Genomic DNA, 24,590 nt, shown 5'->3' on the forward strand with positions numbered 1-24,590 from the left:
TTACGCTCATTGGCATATCAGTCCCTTCATCAAAAGTTTTACACGCACCTTTTACAATGTAAATAAGTAATTCATACGCGAGTAGCAGATGTTTTGTCGCCGTAATTTCAAGTAAATCGTACGAACCACTGGAAACAAACATAATTTCGAAGAAGGAAGTGCTTACCAAATAAGTATGGTTCAGAATGGCTCTGACCACTATGGGACTTAACATCTGAGGTCATCAATCCCCTAGAACCTAGAACTAACCTAAGGACATCACACACATCCATGCCCGAGGCAGGATTCGAACCTGCGACCGAAGCAATCCTGTTGTTCTGGACTGAAGCTCCTAGAACCGCTTGGCCACAGCTGCTGGCCCCAAATAAGTATTGCAGAAAATTGTCGAAAGAGCTTTTGGCACTAGTAAGGAGATATTTATGTTTCGTAGAATGCGGAAGCATTAGCAGGTACATTGGAATATGAGCAACGTTCCGCTACGCAGTCGAGAATAAGATCCGAGAGGTCTTCATGAGAGCGAGAAGACGCTAGCCGTTAAGACACTCAACATATAGTAGTCAAATGTGGCCTTTAAATACACAATCAGTCATTCTGTTAAGGCTTGCTATGGCTTCACTGAATCACTTCATGGGAATGGCGGATTAGTTGCTCAGTTCGAATTGGTGCTCTGTCGCATATAATCTGCATGCTGGGAATAATTGAGCTGATAGTTTTCGTTCTGTGGGTCGATGCGCACTGCGCGACTTGGACGTCTGGCGGAGATGCAGCTGCGACTTGGCACTGTTGCGGGTCACCCTACGTTAATAAATGAAGCAAAGCAGACAGGTGGCGTGTCAGCGATTCGTTCCTCCTTCGTCCACACCACGTCCGTTTGAATTCAGGAATAGCGCCTCAAAGCGGCGAGTGGCGAAGTCGTACAACTGGCACGTTTCTGTTTCCATTCAAGTGTCAAATGCAGCGCCGCGCAATCTGACAGGTAACGAAACTGAACAGAGAAGTAGCTTTCACTAGACTGATTTCATATGTTTCAGACCTGGCATCAAAATGCTTAAAACAGCTTTTTGGGATCAAATCAATTCCTAAAAACTATCGATTTCAGCTCAAGTCATAAGTGAAGCATCTAAACAAAGTTCTTGGAATATTATTGCAAATAAAACTTGATAAACTACAGTCGACTGTTTTTCTGGTTATGAGTGTTTAGCATATGCTACATCTTTTCTGAAATGAAGTGGGCAGCGTTGTAGGAAACATGCCCAAAGATATTCCTCAGCATATCTTGGTGGTGACTGATGTGGTTGTAATTAAGTGATTGTTTTGTTTCCACTTGGGGTACTGACGCATCGAGGTCTTGAGAATGTTCCATCGCAATTCGAGGTAACGCTGGGTGGCACACAAAAAATAGTTGAAATGGTAAAATTAATTTTGGAAGGGTTCCAGCACAATGTTATGTTAATGGTCCTTAATTTTTATGTCAACATACGAAATGTGTAATCTACTGATTTTCGTTCCCTTCATAATAATCTGCTGTTGAATATTCTTCCCTCGGTTGTCAAGTGATACCGTAAGTATGGTTTCATTACATTTCTGCAGATCTGGAATGCCTCATTGGTCACGAAACGGAAAGGAATATTAAACGTTTTGCCTGGTAAGGGAACTGTTTCCCGTAAATTACGATATTCTTGCTGTAGAATGCTGCGTACTCGTCTCTCATAGGGTGCCTAGGAAGCTGTACTCGGATAGCTAGACAACATACAAGCAAATCATATTAATGGAGTTTATTACCGTAATTGAATTGACAGTACTTAACTTTTGCTGCTACATGGTAGGTCGCCAACAACTGGCGACCTGCAAATAGTCATGTCCTTCGCTATATACAAAGTCCCTGCAAATTAATCATACAAGTTCATATGGATTACAAGCCACAGCTATTCTAGTGCTCTCTTCTAGTCCGTTCCTACTAGTGCGCATCTTCTACTGTCCGGCCAAGGCTGGCAGGAGCGGCGCTTAAATTCTCTACGGCTAGAGGCCGGTCCTGTCGTGGTGCGGTCCTAGTCAGCATGCTATTGGCTGACGTCGTATCACAACCCTCTCTGCTGTATCGTTCTTGATCTTCGTGCCGACGCTTGTCGTTATGCCGGAACACTTGCTGCAGAATTATACTGAAATGCTTGTCTCTCGATGAAGCGTCTGTATTCATCTATGTACACTACATCAACTAAACTACCTGCCTCTGCAAATACTAACAACACATCTCAAAATTATTCTTTAAAGCTCGCTAAGAAAGATCTCAAAATTGGTTGTGTTTTTATTGCACTACTGGCCATTAAAATTGCTTCACCACGCAGATGATGTGCTACATAAAAATAATCGACAGGAAGAAGATGCTGTGCTATGCAAATGATTAGCTTTTCAGAGCATTCACAGAAGGTTGGCGCCGGTGGCGACACGTACAACGTGCTGGCATGAGGAAAGTTTCCAACCGATTTCTCAAACACAAACAGCAGTTGACCGGCGTTGCTTGCTGAAACGTTGTTGATGCCTCGTGTAAGGTGGACAAAAGCGTACCATCACGTTACTGAGTTTGATAAAGGTCGGATTGTAGTCTATCGCGATTGCGGTTTATCGTATCGCTACATTGCTGCTCGCGTTGGTCCAGAGCCAATGACTGTTAGCAGAATATGGAAGCGGTGGTTTCAGGAGGGTAATACGGAACGCCGTGCTGGATCGCAAAGGCCTCGTATCACTAGCAGTCGAGATGACAGGCATCTTATCCGCATTGCTGTAACGGATCGTGCAGCCACGTCTCGATCCCTGAGTCAACAGATGGGGACGTTTGCAAGACAACAACCATCCCCACGAACAGTTCGACGACGTTTGCAACAGCATGGACTATCAGCTCGGAGACCATGGCTGTGACGCTGCATCACAGACAGGAGCGCCTGCGATTGTGTACTCAACGACGAACCTGGGTGCACGAATGGCAAAACGTCATTTTTTCGGATGAATCCAGGTTCTGTTTACAGCATCATGATGGTCTGTCTGTGTTTGGCGACATCGCGGTGAACGCACATTGGAAGCGTGTATGCGTCATCGACATACTGGCGTATCACTCGGCGTGACGGTATAGGTTGCCTTTGGTTACACGTCTCGGTCACCTCTTGTTCACATTGACGGCACTTTGAACAGTGGACGTTACATTTCAGATGTGTTACGACCCGTGTCTCTACCCGTCATTCGATCCCTGCGAAACCCTACATTTCAGCAGGATAATGCACGACCGCGTGTTGCAGGTCCTGTATGGGCCTTTCTGGATACAGAAAATGTTCGACTGCTGCCCTGGCCAGCAGGTTCTCCAGATCTCTCACCAATTGAAAACGTCTGCTCAATGGTGGCCGAGCAACTGGCTCGTCACAATACGCCAGTCACTCCTCTTGATGAACTGCGGTATCGTGTTGAAGCTGCATGGGCAGCTGTACCTGTACACGCCGTCCAAGCTCTGTTTGACTCAATGCCCAGGCATATCAAGACCGTTATTACGGCCAGAGGTAGTTTTTCTGGGTACTGATTTCTCAGGATCTATGCACCCAAATTGCGTGAAAATGTAATCACATGTCAGTTTTAGTTTAATATATTTGTCCAGCGAATACCGGTTTATCATCTGCCTTTCTTCTTGGTGTAGCAATTTTAATAGCCAGTAGTGTACTATGTGTTTTACGCCCAATCTACCGATGCACTTGGGGAAGGTGCATGGTGCATGGGAAAGGTTGGATACTTCCTCCAGTTTGGCTTCTTGTCTTACCGCTGTCCTTCACGTTCTTTAATAAATATACACGTTTGAGACATTCTTAAGTACGTGGTGTACATAAAGTCCGGGAACACTTCCAATTATTTATCGTACAAGAACTAAACATTGTACAGATGTCGTACATATTGCATTTTGAAGAGAAACTCTGAAAGGTATTTTTTACAAACATTCGGTATGCGAACCATGAGTGACCCGGCAGATGTCAGTACGTTAATCGAATTCTTGCCACACCTATTCCAGTATGGCATTGTCGATTGTGACAGTCGCTTCCCGTATTCTTTCCCGGAGCTCTGCTACATCACGTGGTAGAGGCGGTACATATACCAGATCTTTAAAGTGTCCCCACAGAAAAAAGTCACACCTGCATTCGCCGTGTTTGCGACTAGCGCTGATTATCGGCAAATTACCAAACTACGCTGTGGCGGTATACATGAAAAAAACCTTTCAGGGTTTCTCTTCAAAATTGAAAGTATCTTGTCCAAAATTATCTTTAAAGGTGAAAGTATCGAACCAAAATTGTTTCCTTTTTAATTAGTCAAAGTTCAAAGATAAAATTGTTCCAAAATAATTATTCAACAAACGTGCATCTGACTGTGTCTGCGAACTTGTTTCGTGCACTCCTCCATTTTGCCAGTAATGAAACATGTATTTGACTCAGAAATCAAGTTTTAGACAATAACGCCGTTTGTGCAATGGCATTTTGATGGTACTGAAAAATTAACTTTTGGCCCTGATGTTTACTTAATGAAATTATATTTTGACTTGAATAGTGCCAGTTGTGCAATGGCATAAAATTAGTTATCCGAAATAACTTTGCTCTGATAACTTTAGTTATACCAAAATCGATTTCAAACCATGAACTGCATATATATATATATATATATATATATATATATATATATATATAGTACAGAGGCCTCATTTTCTTTACGTTCTTTCATTTGGTGGGTAACTATACTTTACTACTCATTTTCATATTCAATACAAGCAACGGATGTGGATTATGATTCATGCTGTTAGATTCAAGCACAACGTTGATCTCAATATATATATATATATATATATATATATATATATATATATATATATATATAGTTAAAATTTTAAGTCATATACAAAAACTACCATTTCCAACATTTTTGCAGCACGAATCACTCTTACAAAAAATTTTTACAAAACGCTTACTGCGCCAAAACTTGGACATACAAATCCTAACTCTGAACATTATTTAACAAAAACCATTTTGAAATCATTTTATAGCTTATCCCGTTAACGTGCTAAAGTTTGCTCGGTGTACAACCTGAAAACTGCGTAGCGCGAATGCTACCTTAAAGCTGTCACCACACGTCTGCTTCCTCCGGGCTCTTAGCTACGACTACCGAGTTTTTTACTGCTCGCGCCCGGCTCTCTTGACCATCAAGTATCCTCCTACTCAAAGATATTATACTCATTCCACCTTGCGGTTGGCAACTATCGACTTTATTTTCTGGATCTACCCCGATCAGACCTTAGCACATACCTTTCAAAATGACATTTGTATGATATCTGCACAATGTTTGGTTCTTGTCCAATTAATAATTGAAGGTGTTCTCAGACTTTATGTACATCCTACATTGAGCAAATGAAGATCGTTATACGTCGAATATGCCATATTTCTTACCATTTTTCAATTATAATGCTGCTGAATATTTACCAGTTGCCAAAGATACAGTGCATCGCTATCTTGATTTGATGGAGAGGACAAATTTCTACACTATTCCGTTGAACGACCACCTCATAGCTGCCTGATTTAGCTACGCTGTGTCCGCACCACGTCCTCGCTCCACTGTTGACAGACATCAGCGCCATGACGTTTCCGTGTGCACTGCTCCTAGAGGCTTTATTTTAAATGAGACATAGGTGATCAGATTTTCGTGACTGTAAACGTGTTGTGAAAATTACCGAACTATCAGTTTAATAAGTCACGGCTGCAAAATACTAACACGAATTCTTTACAGACCAATGGAAAAACTAATAGAAGCCGACCTTGGGGAAGATCAATTCGGATTCCGTAGAAATATTGGAACACGTGAGCCAATACTGGCCCTACGACTTATCTTAGAAGCTAGATTAAGGAAAGGCAAACCTACGTTCCTAGCATTTGTAGACTTAGAGAAAGCTTTTGACAATGTTGACTGGAATACTCTCTTTCAAATTCTGAAGGTAGCAGGGGTAAAATATAGGTAGCGGAAAGCTATTTACAATTTGTACAGACACCAGATGGCAGTTATAAGAGGCGAGGGACATGAAAGGGAAGCAGTGGATGGGAAGGGAGTGAGACAGGGTTGTAGCCTCTCCCTGATGTTGTTCAATCTGTATATTGAGCAAGCAGTAAAGGAAACAAAAGAAAAATTTGGAGTAGGTATTAAAATTCATGGAGAAGAAATAAAAACTTTAAGCTTCGCCGATGACATTGTAATTCTGTCACAGACAGCAAAGGACTTGGAAGAGCAGTTGAACGGAATGGACAATGTCTTGAAAGGAGGATATAAGATGAACATCAATAAAAGCAAAACAAGGACAATGGAATGTAGTCGAATTAAGTCGGGTGATGCTGAGGGAATTAGATTAGGAAATGAGACACTTAAAGCAGTAAAGGAGTTCTGCTATTTGGGGAGCAAAATAACTGATGATGGTCGAAGTAGAGAGGATATAAAATGTAGACTGGCAACGGCAAGGAAAGCATTTCAGAAGAAGAGAAATTTGTTAACATCGAATATAGGTTTAAGTGTCAGGAAGTCGTTTCTGAAAGTATTTGTATGGAGTGTAGCCATGTATGGAAGTGAAACATGGACGATAAATAGTTTGGACAAGAAGAGAATAGAAGCTTTCGAAATGTGGTGATATAGAAGAATGCTGAAGATTAGATGGGTAGATCACATAACTAATGAGCAGGTATTGAATAGGATTGAGGAGAAGAGAAGTTTGTGGCACAACTTGACTAGAAGAACGGATCGGTTGGTAGGACATGTTCTGAGGCATCAAGGGATCACCAGTTTAGTATTGGAGGGCAGCGTGGAGGGTAAAAATCGTAGAGGGAGACCAAGAGATGAATACACTAAGCAGATTCAGAAGGATGTAGGTTGCAGTAGGTACTGGGAGATGAAGAAGCTTGCACAGGATAGAGTAGCATGGAGAACTACATCAAACCAGTCTCTGGACTGAAGACCACAACAACAACAACATACGTGTTGCAGGCTGTCCGAGGTAACGAAGTGCAACGCGGACTGCAACTGCGACTACGTGCCTTACGCCCCCGTCTGCACCGCCGACGGCCGCACCACCTTCATATCGGCGTGCCACGCCGGCTGCGGCAACTACTACATCAACGACAACGGCACCAAGGTGAGTGTCTGCCATCGTATTACAGTACACAGCGGGCTAAAAGTGTCCGCGTCCTTTCCATGGCTTGCTGCTGCTGATAAAAGATCGTATGATAAATGACGGGAGGTGAACACGACTAATCACGAAACGGGAGTGGGTAGCCCATCACAGCAGTCACATCGAAGCAGCAATGAAAGGAAAAAAAAGGCAGGTTCCAGAGTGGGATTAAAATTCGAGGTGAAAGGATTTCAGTGATAAGATTTGCTAATGATATTGTTGTCGTCAGTGAAAGGGAAGAAGAATTACAGAGTCTGTTGAATACAATCAATAGTCTAATGAGTACAGAATACGGATTGAGAGCAAATTGTAGAAAGGCGAAAGTAATGAGAAGTAGCAGAAATGAGAACAGCGAGAAACTTGACATCAGAATTGGGGATCACCGAGTAGATGAAGTTAAGAGAATCTGCTACCTAGTCAGGAAAATAACCCATGACAGACGGAGCTAGGAGGACATAAAAAGCAGATTAGCACTAGCAAAAAGGGTATTCCTGGACAAGAGAAGTCTACTAGTATAAAACATAGGCCTTAATTTGAGGAACAAATTTCTGAGGATGTACGTTGGAGCACGGCATTGTATGGTAGTGAAACATGGACTGTGGGTAAACCGGAAAAGAAGACAATCAAAGCATTTGAGATGTGGTGCTACAGAAGAATGCCGAAAATTAGGTGGACTGATAAGGCAAGGAATGAGGGGATTCTCCGCAGAATCAGCGGGAGAGGGAATATCTGGAAAACACTGACAAGGAGAAAGGACAGCGAGACAGGACATCTGTTAAGACATCAGGGAATAACTATGATTTTCATAGAGGGGTCTGTAGAAAGTAAAAACTTTGGAGGAGGACAGACATTGGAATATACCTAGCAAGTAATTACAGGCGTAGGTTTCACGTGCTACTCTGACGTGAGAAGGTTGGCACAGGAGAGAAATTCTTAGCGGGCTGCACCAAACTAGTCAAAAGTCTGATGACTCAAAAATAAAAAAAGTAATAGTTTCCACTCCAAACACCTCCTCGGAGAATGCGATACATTATGGGAAAAACGTTTCTGATAAAATTGGCTAATAATATGCGATAGTGTATGCTCTTAGGTCTCACCCTAACCACCACCTCGGAAACTGAAACACATACCGAAAAAATAGCGAAATGTTTGTGACATCATGACTGTAATTTCATTCTTACTCGTTTCTCTCGCAACGATGAAAGATCTGCTATTAGATCCCAATGTAACCACAACTTTGAAAGTCATGACCTGTTCTGAAGAAACAGACATTTGCGACAAGCAAGGGTATTCATTTCACTGTTGCTCATCTCATTCGCAGGAACTGGTTGTGCTATTAGGATCGCACCACAATCTTGGAAATTGTGACAAATTCTGATCTTTTCCATTCCATTGCAGTCCATTCCAATCCATTTCCATTCAATTCGTTTCCAGTTTCTTCCATCCCATTTTGATCTGCTCCTTTCCATTCCCATCCACGCCATTCTATATTGATCTGTTTAGAAACATTACACTGGAAAACGTTTACAGTGGAAAATGGTTACACTGAGAAATGGTTACACTCGAAAGTGTTTACACTGGAAAATTGCCCCAAGCTGCCGACGTCTCCATCCTTTTCCATTGGCTGACACCCCCAGTAGCTGACACCTCAGCAGCAGATACACACACATACACACGGTTAGCTACAGATGTTACAATACAGATTTTAAGCTCCATTAGCTTACAGTCACTGTCAAGTTATGACACATACATTGGCAAATTACGGCACATACACGGTAGTTGCTGGTTTTAGAATGGTTGTTCAATTCTGGAAGCCTATGTTTGTGTGTCAACTACCACTGTCTTGCCTGCTTAGAATTGTAGTTCCCACTATGCGATAACATAAGTCAGCATTATCGGCAGAAGATAACAAACGTTTGTATTTCAGTATAGAGGTAACAGTCTAGCATGAAAGTGGGTAGCTGAAAGCACAACAATCATCATTTCTTACCTGTACGAAGATGTGTTCTACTGTTCAATAAACTATTTCATCAAAGTATAATTTACTTTCCATGGTGGAACAACACAAGTTAGCATTAATCAGTAAAAGTTGCCGAATGTTTTATATTACATCACAAAGTCGCTATAATGTTGAGCGACTTTCAAAGTGGCGAGCTGAAGGCATAGCATTTATTACCTATATGAGTGTTTATCGCTACTGTTCACAGCATTTATTACCTACAAGAAAGCTTATTTACGAGGGGCGTTCAGAAAGTAAGCTCCGATCGGTCGCGAAATGAAACGACTATGAAAATCCGATAAAGCTTTGCACAGATGTGTTGGGTAGTGTCTCTAGTATAACCCCAGTTAGCATCACGTCGCTCTTCTCATTTCTGAGCTCGCAGTGAGTGCGTAAAGATGTCTAGAAAATAGTGTCTGCCGCCAAGTACGAGGGCCTGGTGAGAAATTTCGCCTGAAGCTATGCAGCTAACATTACATAACTGTCGTGCTGTTTCGTCTTCACGACAATTCTCAGCCGCATTCTGCAGGGGCAATGAAGATGCTCCTGCATCGTTTTCAAATGGAAATGTGAGATTACCCACAATACAGTCCGCAATTGTCTCCCCCTGAGTTTCATCTCTGGTCACATGAACCGCTGTCTTTGAAGACAACATTTTGACACAGACAACGAGGTGTAGTCCAGCGTGGAGAATTGGCGGAAAGCACTGGCGGCTGCCTTCTATGATGAGGCTATTGAAAAGTTGGTACAACGCTATGACAAAAGTCTAAATCAGAACGGCGACTACGTAGAGAAGTAGCTGAAAGGTGTAGCTAATTGTTACAAGTAAAACATTTCTGATGTTCACTGTGGTTTCAATTTGGCAATCAATCGGAGCTTACTTTCTGAACGGGCCTCGTATATTGTTTAGTAGACTTTTTCATCAAAGGGCGGTATACTGCACTGTGTGACAGGAGAAGACGATAAATGTTTTCAACTGCCAGATGAACCTTAGCATGAGGGATCATTATAATGGTTAGTTGACATTGATATCGGTTGTAGAGACGAGTTTTTGATGAATTTAGACACAGGAATAACATCGTTTACTCTGGTAATTCTAATTGGCAAATGCACTTGAAGCTGTAAGTTGGATCACAGTAGCGTCCATGTGTGTTTTACAAAGTTAGAGAATCTATTTTTATATATTTTTATGAAGTTAATGCATGGTACAGCGGTCGAACCGTACTTACTGACTAACCTATAATTTATTTGAGTAGTGCCAATAAGCGAGACACGTGTTTTTTTGTTGAGTAATACAGATAATTCAGATATGGAAATATTTGATTGGAGGGTCCATTGCGCTTGCAAACTGTGGCACAAGAACTGAACTACGGATGTTCACAAATGCTGTTAAATGTACAAGCTTTTATATGTAGTGTCAATGCGCAAGCCACGTGTATTTTTTTTTTAGTCTTATGCAACAATTACGTTATGACAGTAACATCACATCTGTTTTGTACTCAAAGCTTACATATTTGGAGAAATAATCTTTTTTTCATTGCAAAGTTCGAATTTGCATTTGCGATTAGAGATCTTTTAATAAACTTGTGTATTGCTAAAAGTAATCTATGTTTGTCTTCGTACTCGAAATTGTGAGGTGTTTTGATAAAAATTTTTTGTGTAAAGATTGTTACCAACTTTTCATCTTTGTCTTGACCCACCATGGTCATTGGCTATGTTTTATGTCTGTTTTCTTACATCACCGTCTTTAGTATGTTGTTTTGTATGTAAAAAATTTGTGTTGTGAAGTTATCCATATGTATGACTAAAACATGCAGTGTAAGTGATACTTCGCAATAAAAATCATGTCAAAACCTCTTATTCCTTTCTTCCTCCAACGGTGTTTGGTCAGTTACCTTGTCTTTAGGCTGTGCTGTGTAATTTTTCATTACGTACTTTGATTAGATTTTTGATATTATTTAGTAATTTATTACGGGAGATACAATCTATAAACGTTTTAGAGAGCCTAGGCATAATATTAGTGTTTGGTCAATGTTGCAGCCTTCCTCGAAAGCCAGATTTGTACATAACCTCAAGTTATTGTAGTTGAAATGCAAATGAAAAGAATATTAGCTTGTCAGTTACATGGATTCTATTTTTGTAAAACATTATGCATTATCTTCTTCCTCACTAAAATGATGCTTGCTAGGTTGAAGAACTGTTGAAAACCTTGTAAAACTAACAACATGTACCTCAAATCTAAAGGGCAACACTTTTCCCATGTTTTGGAAGACTTGTGTATATAGACATACGATTTTAATACATAGCGTAAGTATTGTGTGTGTTGCTGACAGAGTTGTTGACTAACTGTCGAATTAATATTGAAACAAACATTCATTGCTGACAAAGTTTTCCAGGCATTTTAATTGTTGTATTAATACTGTGACATTTGCTGAACATCATGGGACAATTTAGCTTTGGAAATGTTTAATTTGAGGGCCCACTGTCTCTTACACGAAGTGTAGGCCTACAGAATAATTAATTGTATTCTTCCAGTAGCTTGCAGTAGTTCAGAATACCTATTAGTTCGTGACAGGCTTGCTGCTATAGGCTTCGTCAAGTGTGATTTGGTAAACGGCCTCATTCAGGCCTAAAGCGTATGTTTAGCATGTTATCTTTTACCCACACGTATTTGTAACTGTTTAGACAAGGTAATAATAATTAATTTGAGAGTCAACAGTCCTATTTTAGACAGCAGTTTTGATGTATGTATGTATGTATGTGTGTGTGAATACACGTCTGTATGTGTGTATGTGGAGATAAATACTGCATTTTTTGTGTTGTTGATGTTTTTCTTCTGACATTTTAGTCTTGGAAAGAGCACTTTGAAACTTAACAAGCATCGTAGAATGATTTAGTTGTGAAAAATATTTACCTTGCTTACCAATTATGGTACAGAGATTGAAGTATGGACTTTCCCAAGTACTGCTTAGCCTGTATGTTTATGGCATAAACACTGTGTGCGTATGAGTGTGTATGTGTGTGTGTGTGTGTGTGTGTGTGTGTGTGTGTGATACTGATGGAGATGTGGAGATATATAAGTTACACCCATTTACATAGTTTTTTGGTTAATACTTTTGTATATGGCGCAATAAATTCACATCTTCGAGACGGGTTCGAGCTCTGCCAAGATGGATGCTCTGCGGCAACACCGTGATTGTTTAATTTTAGTAGGAACTAAAATTCTAGGCTGTAATTTGCTGTTTCGTTTCAATAGCAGGTAAAGTAATATGCTCAAATCTTTGGAGAGGGGACAGAAGGGAGAGGGTCGAGAGAGCACAAGGAGGGGAAGGATATGGGTTACAAAGCACTTAATTTTGAAAAAAAAACACAATACATTCATTTCTCGACACGAAACAGTCATACCAACAATAGCTGTAGCACATGAGCAGGAGTCAGGTAGTAGGATAGAATGCTCCAGATTTTTTGGTGCACATGTTGATGTAAACCTGATCTGGAAGAAGCACATTACTGAGCTCCTCAAAGAATTAAGTTCAACTACGTTTGCTCTGCATATAGCTGCTAGGACTGAAAACAAATGAATTAACTTACTGTCTTACTTCGCATTTTTCCACTCAATAATGTCTTATGGAATAATGTTCTGGGGTAATTTATCACTTAGAAAGAAAGTATTGATTGCACAAAAGCGAGCAGTAAGAATAATATGCAGTATTCACGTGCAGTCACTCTGTAGGTACAGCTTCAAGGAGTTAGTCATTTTAACTATACAGTTGCAGCACATATATTCGCTAGTGAAATTCGTTGCAATATGAGACCCATTGCAATATGGGATCAGTAATGTCCATACCTGCAACATTGTAGGGAAAAAATGACCTTTGTTACCCGTTATTATAGCTGTCAGTGGCTCAGAAAAGAGATCAATACACAGCAACAAAAACTTTTTAGTATTTGCCCGATAACATAAAATGTCTGACAGGTAGCAAAACAAGTTTTAAATCTAACCTAAACTCATTTCTCCGGGACATCTTTTTCTATTGCATGGACAAATTTATGATTAAAAACTGATACCCTGTAAGAAAATTTTAAAAAATATGTTTTTAGTGTTTTTGCATTAGTAAAAATAAAAAAATGTGTTCATTTATGTTATCACTAATCACATTTACATGTCTTGTAAAGAAACTAATTCCACATCATTTCTATAAATAATCATTGAAATGGTCTATAGAACATGTAACTAACTAACTGACAACTGGGCTAGCCGCCCCACCTTGGAATTTTTGAATTATTTGTAATTTACCGCCATCTTGTACTTTTTTAATTTACCACCAGCTCCATCATGGATTTCACCATCTTGATGCCATCATGCTTTCGAGGTCTTTTACGAAATCATTTCCCTTGACACATAGCCAATCCACACTGCCCTTACATTTTTCAATATCACTTAAGTGACAAAGTGTACCAGGATTGGAATAGCTGCACTACATTTGTCGTCTACAGCAGCGCAGAAGTAAACAAACGAGGATTTCATAAGCACAATATGTTTACTAGAATAGCTTTGTGTTTCTAACGAGATCATAGGAACTTGCTTCGATGCAAAGAGAACTTCCAAGCGAGGACCGTTAGATGGCCGCCGGCACGCATTGCATCTAGGACGATCTCTTGAGCGCCAATGGTTCGCAGACTAATAGCAGGCCAGGACTTCTGTCACAAAAGCAATTCTGTTACTGGCGCACTAGCAACCGATATAAATTGTGACTGTGCTTACATAAGACACCTACAGTTAGCTCTACGATGGAACAATAGTAGAGTGAGTGGCTTCGAACGCTGGACTTAATCACACAGTCCACTAACTTTTATTAACTGAGGTTGTTTTGACCTAGCTGACGTCCGAGTTAATGTTTGAATAAACTTTAAAATTCGGAGTCTTAGTCACTCTAATTTAAACGGTTAACCAGTTTTAGCTCTACAGTCTCTGTGAGATTTTCAAAACCCAGTCACACCTAGGACGGTATTTTCATATTAAGTTTCTTCACAACAAATTCAAGAGTGAGTTACTAACTCTATAAACTTATTCACAGACTCATCAGCTTCTGATTCTATTTCTTCTGTAGCACATTTCAACTGTTTTAACATGTTGTATATATTTACAGGTTTGTTAACACTTATCTTCGCTTTGAAAGTAACCACTTCTTTAATACTGTATAATTATATCGAAATTTGCGCTTATGTTACTGCAGTCGTCAACATTTCAATACAATGAACTTTTTTTTCCTTTTATTTCTGCCATTAAAGATGTTTGTCCAGTCAAGAATGATGCTCGTCGACATTTGTAATAGCCTCTGGGGACCACAATGTGTGTTTTTGTTAATACTCAGATCCTCAAACACACGACGAATGATACCAAACGGTTATTTTCGGTTACTTTAATGAACCCTAAGTGATATTTGTCCCTCAATTCGTCGAAACCGTAGGTAAAGGAAGCACAAAGCAAGTAAACATGTGTGATACACATTCACTGAACGCTCAATTACGAATGTACTGTTACGCAAACAAATAAACTGTAAGTTAGGTATTGTCGCCGATTTAAAAACAGATTACAGGCTTGGAAGAAAAACATACGGAGATCCGAAATAAAAAGAGCTTGTTTATACTTTCCTAGGGAAGAAAGAAAATGCGTTCGATGCCGTCAGTGCTGCGTTTGCAAAATCTCGCAGATTTCCAGAGACACCTTTTCTTCTCACTAAGATATTAACCGAATATCTTTTATTTAACTGCATGTTAATTAACAAACTCTCGCATCTGCTCTCAGAAGCATTCACGTATACCTCGGCTTGGGTACTTTCTAAATTGGGATCGTCAACTGTTTTTCTGTTTCGCACTATTAATAGAGGATAAGAGGTAGTTACGGAATACTGTTTTGTTTTAGTAAATGCCTCATAGCTATCCAAAAAAATGGTTCAAATGGCTCTAAGCACTATGGGACTTACCATCTGAGGTCATCAATCCCCTAGACTTAGAACTACATAAACCTAACTAACCTAAGGACATCACACGCACCCATGTCCGAGGCAGGATTCGAACCTGCGACCGTAGCAGAAGCGTGGTTCCGGACTGAAGCGGCTAGAACCGCTCGATGACAGCGGCCGGCTACCTATCCAAAATACATGCTTTTAACAAAGATTTATTAGAAATTTTTCTGTTCTACTTACTTTCGTATTTATGTCATTCACAAACAAAATGAATAACAAACTTTTAGGAAACTGGAAAAATTGTCATTCACAAATAAAATGAATAACACACTTTTAGGAAACTGGAAAAATTTTGAGGGTTACAGAATAGCGATTGAGATATGGAGTACTAGAAACAGTATTCCATAAGTGGCAATCAGGATATTTTCATGGGCCTTCGATTTGCACTGGATACATTGTATACAGGTTTTCCCCTAAATATCATCGGAAAATTTTGCCCCACAAAAGAAGCGTGTTGTGTTGCCACTTGCCTGTTGAGTATGCTTTCTGACCCCATCTTCATCAGTGAGTGGAGTCTTGCAGCTCTATTATGTCTGAACCACTAGAATCTGGAGTTGCGACTTTCTCTTCTTTTCCAGCTCCTTTCAGTGACGATTCCCACTTCTTTCTGTAGAGTGAAGAAGTCAAGCAATGTGCTGAACCGTTGGAATTCCCGTCCTGGTACATAGCTCCCTCCCATATGTTAACCTCACTCTGTAACCAATAAAAATTCAAATATATCACCTAATGCCACATGAAAGCCTTAAAACATGAACTTAATAAATTAATATCTGACAATCTTCTGAAGATCAAATAAAGGTTTCAAGTCTGTAAAAATTTCGAATCCTGTCAGTATGTATTATCAGCTCTCGCAGATATACACCAAACTCTAACAACCATCAGCCAAGATACGACATCAATATAGTCTCCGAGGAGTTAGTTTAACTGTCACCAGCAGATTTCATATCGAAAATTAGTGGTATGCTCTGGCTCTCTACCTATCCCATAACCACCTCCTTTTCTCTAGCTGAAACTAATCTTTCAGGAAAGTCAAATTATGCATTGAATAGAACATAAACATTTTAAAGTTGTAATGTGAGTTGAAAATAATTTTCAAGCTTGAAGTGTTTTTCTATGGAAAAGGTTGCCTCTCAAAAGTTAAGCTGAAGGTGAAAAGACATCGGCAGCTATCATCTGATGATGCTAACTCGATATCTTTTCAGTCTATATTCCCCAATTTTAGAAAAATTTGACAATGATATGAAAGAGAACTGAAAGCTGTTACTTTCGAGTGAACAGCTCGACGAAGCCAATGAAGACTCGTTGGGATTTTCCCTGTCATTATGGGCTGCTTTCATTTCTTAAAAACATAATCCACACGCGCACAGAGTACAATACCCACAGCTACACTATCGATGGTAACTGATTTCACTTCAAGTCTAGCAATGTTTCTTCTGAGTACTTCTCAAGCTGAATTATATAATACTATGTGAAAATGAACAGATGTAGAAATCAGGTTACCTTCCATTCAGAAAGCTGTTGCACTTAGCGACTGTTATATTGACTTAAGTATTCAATGAACTGTGGATGTAGGCCGACCAACAGGGAATTACATTCACTGAGCGAAAATAATAGTGCATTGAGAATTGCTAGCTTCTAGCCAAAATCTAGATCTACACAATAAAATTTTAAAAAAAATTAAAAAGGACGACTGATCGCTGCAGACTATAATTTACAAGTTGTAGAAATTACATCTCATCCTTATCAGTCTGTAAATAATACTTATGTATGTACGTACGTATCACACTGAACAAAGTACCATACTACATGGCGTTACAAAAAGAAAAATAAACTTTTTGTGTTGGTATGTTTAACGTCATTCACACACTTCCGTCATCTTAACATATTGCAATGAGTAGGTTCTCAGAAGGAGAAGCAACAGGAAGAAATTTGTATTCTGCTTTCTCAACGTAGCTAATAGTACATTCTTAAGTAAAAAAAGTAAAAAAGTAAACAATGCAGCATGAAGGAGTTATCCGAATGGACGGAAATCGGTAGATGTGCCGTACATGTACAGGCAAATGATGACAATTTCAGAAAAACTTGATGATTTATTCAAGATAGAGCTTCACAAATTGAGCAAGTCAATAACTCACTGGTGAACGTCTGACCCGTATGCTAGCAGTTATTCCGCTTGGCACTGATTAATCCCTTGGGGATTTCGTGCCAAATTCTGTCCAATCAGTGATTTAGATCGTTGAAATCCGGAGCTGGCCTAGCCCATAATGCTCCAAACGTTCTCAATTAGAGAGAGATCCAGCGACCTAGCCGGCGAAGGTAGGGTTTGTCAAGCATGAAGACAAACACTTGAAACTCTCATCGTATGCAGGCGGGCATCATCTTCCTCAAATGTAAGTCCGAAATGACTTGCCATGAATGGCAACAAAACGGGGCACAGAATATCGTCGATGCACCGCTGTACAGTAAGGGTACCGTGGATGACAACCAAATGGGTCCTGCTATGAAAAGAAATGTCATTCCAGACCATCACTGCTGGATGTTGGGCCCTATGGCGATCGATTATCATGTTGGTATCCCACTGCTGTGCGGAGCTTCTCCACAGACATCTTCGCTGGTCATCAGGACTCATTTCGAAGCGGAACTCATTACTGAAGACAATTCCAGCCAGTGAGAGTCCAGATCGAATGTGCCCCACATCGCTACTGCTGTAAACTGGCACAAGGGGAGCCTTGATGTCGCCTATTATTATCGCTTGTGGTCAATGAAGCACCAGTTTCACGTGGAATCGATGATAATGATAAATCCGGGGCTCTGATGATTGCTCGGGCCTTAGATTCTTTCTCCCTCTAGGTCGACCACTTTCTTCTTGACGTTGTGAATGACAGCGGTTTACCCATTCCAGCCAACATCGTCGATCACGTCGTCTCTCCTATTCAAACGTCGAGCGACTCGCCGATTACCCCAACTGCCTTCTTTGAGTTCATCGACACATCCTGTCTCAAATGCGGACATCTGCGCGTGTTATACAAACACCTGTCTGCGAAACAGAGCTGCTGCCCAGCTGACCACGAGGAATGAAATTCGCAAAGACTTTATGTCTGGTACTGACACGTCTCCAGTTTACTATCTTCGCCAACTGCGCGATGAAACTACGCTGCAGTGTCACACATTTATCCATCGGCCGCCAAAGTTCACAGTTTTGCATTTCGGTCGATACGTGAATCAGTATCATTTTGTGACGAATTTCCATAACTCCGTCGTGGTGCAAACTTTTTTTTTGTCAGAGTATAGTTGCTCCAAAGATTGGAAACTGTCCGAACACATCCTGTACAATTTGTATTCTTTTTGGGACTGCGCGCGAGAAACCACAGCAGAACAATGTTTGTACAGAACAATGTTTGTACAGATGCTCCCAGTCTTCCCTTTCTTTTTCAGTTTCTTGAGCGTCAAATAATAATAAGCCGCAACAACATTCTCTCAGCAGAGATCACGATTGCAACCGAAACTTAAACAGAAATGTGATTCGTGTTGTCTTGTTGCCTGTCGTATGGCGAGCCGCATTGCACATCTTAAAGCATATCCCTCATCCCAGTGGGAACACAAGTGTCGCACCGACAAACATCGCATCGCAGACCTGTTTTGGAAGATGTCGTGCTGCATATCATATCGTCTCAGGGTGATCCGAGCCTTAAAAAGAGTTGCAACATGTTTTGAAAATATCATGAGTATATTTACATAAGACAGTGGAATGGATCTGCTACTCCAGGAATGTGGAACGAATTAATGAAAGATTATAACTTGATAGACAACAAAATCGGTGCAGTGACTTATTTAAGAATGAGGTCAATTTTTACTTTCTGTGTAAACTTTTTCAACAATAATTGCGTCCTAATTTGTTTGTTTAGGAACTTTTAGCTGTAAACATAAGCTCTGAAAAAAAAATAAACGATTGCTTGCATTACAAAATAATTATTTGTTGCGTTAGTGTGTGTCTGTTTTTGGAATTGGACACTGTCCATAAGCTATGTCAAGTTCAAAACGGCTTGATGTACTCATTGGCAATGGACAAGGAATTTACTATAAATGTTCTCTTGCGCTCCTCTGAGAAAGATGTTGTTGTTGTTGTTGTGGTCTTCAGTCCTGAGACTGGTTTGATGCAGCTCTCCATGCTACTCTATCCTGTGCAAGTTTCTTCATCTCCCAGTATCTACTGCAACCTACAGCCTTCTGAATCTGCTTAGTGTATTCATATCTTGGTCTCCCTCTACGATTTTTACCCTCCACGCTGCCATCCAATGCTAAATTTGTGATCCCTTGATGCCTCAGAACATGTCCTACCAACCGATCCCTTCTTCTAGTCAAGTTGTGCCACAAACTTCTCTTCTTCCCAATCCTCTTCAACACCTCCTCATTAGTTATACGATCTACCCATCTAATCTTCAGCATTCTTCTGTAGCACCACATTTCGAAACCTTCTATTCTCTTCTTGTCTAAACTATTTATCGTCCATGTTTCACTTCCATACATGGCTACACTCCATACAAATACTTTCAGAAATGACTCCCTGACACTTAAATCTATACTCGATGTTAACAAATTTCTCTTTTTCAGAAACGCTTTCCTTCCCATTGCCAGTCTACATTTTATATCCTCTCTACTTCGACCATCATCAGTTATTTTGCTCCCCAAATAGCAAAACTCCTTTACTACTTTAGGTGTCTCATTTCCTAATCTAATACCCCCGCAACACCCGACTTAATTCGACTACATTCCGTTATCCTCGTTTTGCTTTTGTTGATGTTCGTCTTATATCCTCCTTTCAAGACACCATCCATTCCGTTCAACTGCTCTTCCAAGTCCTTTCTGTCTCTGACAGAATTACAATGTCATCGGCGAACCTCAAAGTTTTTATTTCTTCTCCATGGATTTTAATACCTACTCCGAATTTTTCTTTTCTTTCCTTCACTGCTTGCTCAATATGCAGATTGAATAACATCGGGGAGAGGCTACAACCCTGTCTCACTCCTTTCCAGACCACTGCTTCGCTTTCATGCCCCTCGACTCTTATAACTGCCATTTGGTTTCTATACAAATTATAAATAGCCTTTCGCTCCCTATATTTTACCCCTGCCACCTTCAGAATTTGAAAGAGAGTATTCCAGTCAACATTGTCAAAAGCTTTCTCTAAGTCTACAAATGCTAGGAACGTAGGTTTGCCTTTCCTTAATCTAGCTTCTAAGATAAGTCGTAGGGTCAGTATTGCCTCACGTGTTCCAATATTTCTACGGAATCCAAACTGATCTTCCCCTAGGTCGGCGTCTACCAGTTTTTCCATTGGTCTGTAAAGAATTCGCGTTAGTATTTTGCAGCCGTGACTTATTAAACTGATAGTTCGGTAATTTTCACATCTGTCACCACCAGCTTTCTTTGGGATTGAAATTATTATATTCTTCTTGAAGTCTGAGGATATTTCGCCTGTCTCATACATCTTGCTCACCAGATGGTTGAGTATTGTCAGGACTGGTTCTCCCAAGGCCGTCAGTAGTTCTAATGGAATGTTGTCTACTCCCGGGGCCTTCTTTCGACTCACGTCTTTCAGTGCTCTGCCAAACTCTTCACGCAGTATCATATCTCCCATTTCATCTTCATGTACATCCTGTTCCATTTCCATAATATTGTCTTCAAGTACATCGCCCTTGTATACACCCTCTACATACTCCTTCCACCTTTCTGCTTTCCCTCCTTTGCTTAGATCTTGGTTTCCATCTGAGCTCTTAATATTCATACAAGTGGTTCTCTTTTCTCCAAAGGTCTCTTTAATTTTCCTGTAGGCAGTATCTATCTCACCCCTAGTGAGATAAGCCTCTACATCCTTACATTTATCCTCTAGCCATCCCTGCTTAGCCATTTTGCACTTCCTGTCGATCTCATTTTTGAGACTTTTGCATAGCTTGTTGCCTGTCTCATTTACTGCATTTTTATATTTTCTCCTTTCATCGATTAAATTCACTATTTCTTCGGTTACCCAAGGATTTCTACTAGCCCTCGTCTTTTTACCTACTTGATCCTCTGCTGTCTTCACTACTTCATCCCTCAAAGCTACCCATTCTTCTTCTACTGTATTTCTTTCCCCCATTCCTGCCATTTGTTCCCTTACGCTCTCCTTGAAACTCTGTACAACCTCTGGTTTAGTCAGTTTATCCAGATCCCATCTCCTTAAATTCCCACCTTTTTGCAGTTTCTTCAGTTTTAATTTACAGTTCGTAACCAATAGATTGTGGTCAGAGTCCACATCTGCCCCTGGAAATGTCTTACAATTTAAAACCTGGTTGCTAAATCTCTGTCTTACCATTATATAATCTATCTGATACCTTTTAGTAGCCCCAGGATTCTTCCATGTATACAACCTTCTTTTATGATTCTTGAACCAAGTGTTAGCTAAGATTAAGTTGTGCTCTGTGTAAAATTCTACCAGGTGGCTTCCTCTTTCATTTCTTACCCCCAGTCCATATTCATCTACTACGTTTCCTTCTCTCCCTTTTCCTACTACCAAATTCCAGTCACCCATGACTATTAAATTTTCGTCTTCCTTCACTATCTGAATAATTTCTATTATTTTGTCATACATTTTTTCGATTTCTTCGTCATCTGCAGAGCTAGTTGGCATATAAACTTGTGCTACTGTTGTAGGCGTGGGCTTCGTGTCTATCTTGGCCACAATAATGCGTTCACTATGCTGTTTGTAGTAGCTTACCCGCATTCCTATTTTTTATTCATTATTAAATCTACTCCAGCATTACCCCTATTTGACTTTGTATTTATAACCCTGTATTCGCCTGACCAAAAGCCTTGTTCCTCCTCCCACCGAACTTCACTAATTCCCACTATATCTAACTTTAACCTATCCATTTCCCTTTTTAACTTTTCTAACCTACCTGCCCGATTAAGGAATCTGACATTCCACGCTCCGATCCGTAGAACGCCAGTTTTCTTTCTCCTGATAACGACGTCCTCTTGAGTAGTCCCCTCCCGGAGATCCGAATGGGGGACTATTTTACCTCCGGAATATTTTACCCAAGAGGACGCCATCATCATTAACCATACAGTAAAGCTGCATGCCCTCGGGAAAAATTATGGCTGTAGTTTCCCCTTGCTTTCAACCGTTCGCAGTACCAGCACAGCAAGGCTGTTTTGGTTAGTGTTACAAGGCCAGATCAGTCAATCATCCAGACTGTTGCCCCTGCAACTATTGAAAAGGCTGCTGCCCCTCTTCAGGAACCACACGTTTGTTACAAGGCCAGATCAGTCAATCATTCAGACTGTTGCCCCTGCAACTACTGAAGAGGCTGCTGCCCCTCTTCAGGAACCACACGTTTGTCTGGCCTCGCAACAGATACCCCTCCGTTGTGGTTGCACGTACGGTACGGCTATCTGTATCGCTGAGGCACGCAAACCTCCCCACCAACGGCAAGGTCCATGGTTCATTTGGGGGGGGGGGGGGGGGGGGAAGATGTGCGACGTCTGATACGAAGTAAGATAGGCTTATGTTGCAAGTTTTTCTTACCAAATATGTTCATTAGGCTGTGGTACTTTCAGAATTGGACCCATTTGAGTCCACAAATCTCGACATTCGTTCCTTTCAATGGTTAGTACGGTTACGGATGTGGTTTTACGCCAGGCTGTGCTGCAGATCTAGAATATGTCTACAGCAAACTTCTGCTCCATTGCGGCTGAAACTATCAAACAGAATGAATTTTATTGTAGCGCAAGAGCACAGTCAAGGACTAAAAGCAGTCTCACCTTGATAGTCCTATGCTTTGACAAATAATTCGTCACTAATGTGATCAATCTTGTTTCTTCCTTATATCATTTCATAATATAGTAATTTATTTATGTTGATAGTTGCAACCTAGTTCTGTGTTAGAATCGAGAAGTTCAGTGGTCGTTATAAAGTAAATATTTGGTCACATAGAAAGACGAACGAGTGTCATGCTCGTTTTTTTCTCCAAATTCTTAATGTAACTGATCGTTCAGTTTGGCCACTGTGCAGAACGATAACACCATCACAGTGAAAACAACGAGCTGAGGTTTACACGAGATTATGTTTATTATTGGTGGGTCGTCTAACCTTGGAAAGCCAACGGCCTTGCCGCAGTTGTGACACCAGTCGCCGTCTGAACACCGAAGTTAAGCGCTGTCGGGTTTGGCTAACATTTGGATGGGTGACCATCCAGGTATGACGAGAGCTGTTGGCAAGTAGGGTGCACTCAGCCCTTGTGAAGTCAATTGAGGACGTACGGCCGGCCGGAGTGGCCGAGCGGTTCTAGGCGCTACAGTCTGGAACCGCGCGACCGCTACGGTCGAAGGTTCGAATCCTGCCTCGGGCATGGATGTGTGTGATGTCCTTAGGTTAGTTAGGTTTAAGTAGTTCTAAGTTCTAGGGGACTGATGACCTCAGAAGTTAAGTCCCATAGTGCTCAGAGCCATTTTGAGGACGTACGTCAATGAGAAGTAGCGGCTTCTGTCACGAAAACTGGTGGTGGCCGGGAGAGCAGTGTGCTGACCACATGTCCCTCCATCCCCGCATCCAATGACGTTACCGTTTGAGGATGACACGGCGGTCGATCGGTACCGTTGGGCCATCCGAGGTCTGTTCGGACGGTGGAGAACTTAACCATGGAAAATTTTTAGGAAAATCTAAGGGATCTTGAAATCTGAGTCAAGACTAAGATTAACAGACATTTATTTGCTCTAATGACTTACAAAAATCACAATAAAATTACTATAGAACGTATTTCTCTAAAACTGAAATAAAATTATAAAATGACACTAACACTGTATGGAGGTTCCAGAAAGTATGGAAGATTGTTTGGAGAAAGGGCAACAGAACTTGTTTATCTCGACAATTTGATAAATAAAGTTAACAATACAACACTCCACAAATTGTAACTAAATTAAGCAATACAAGTTGCATGGCAAAGTACACAAGTAGCGAGCTGCTCAAAATAGAGATGATGCTACAGCAGTTACAGCAATTACATTTCTCCAAAATCAGCAAACCGTGCGCCCATCAGCACCCAACAGAACACGAACGATACATCTTCCTCCACATGTCTCTAGTATAAAAAGAATCTATATACGGAGGGGAAGATTCTACGCTTTCATTAATGAGGAGGACGAGGATATCAATTATTTCATGAAAAAAAAACGAGGAAATGCTGTAGAAACTTCCCACTCTTGCCATACATATGCGCTTTAACAAATAAAACATTGATACTGGTATAGAGCAGTGTCATATCGAATGGCCATCTTCCTCACACCAAGCGCAATGGTGAGG

The 24,590-nt window shown here is 40.7% G+C and overlaps 1 protein-coding gene across 6 annotated transcripts in view; it reads left to right on the plus strand.

Annotated features, from left to right (window-relative positions):
- Positions 1-24,590, plus strand: part of LOC126416434 (solute carrier organic anion transporter family member 74D) — a 237,976-nt gene that overhangs the window by 196,109 nt on the left and 17,277 nt on the right. For all 6 annotated transcript variants that reach the window (XM_050084199.1, XM_050084167.1, XM_050084159.1 and 3 more), the window contains one exon: positions 7,042-7,189. In XM_050084199.1, coding sequence (XP_049940156.1) covers positions 7,042-7,189 — 148 coding nt within the window. The remainder of the gene's footprint in view (positions 1-7,041; positions 7,190-24,590) is intronic.

This window comes from Schistocerca serialis, chromosome 1 (assembly GCF_023864345.2).
Source record: "Schistocerca serialis cubense isolate TAMUIC-IGC-003099 chromosome 1, iqSchSeri2.2, whole genome shotgun sequence".
Taxonomy (NCBI): Eukaryota; Metazoa; Arthropoda; class Insecta; order Orthoptera; family Acrididae; genus Schistocerca; species Schistocerca serialis.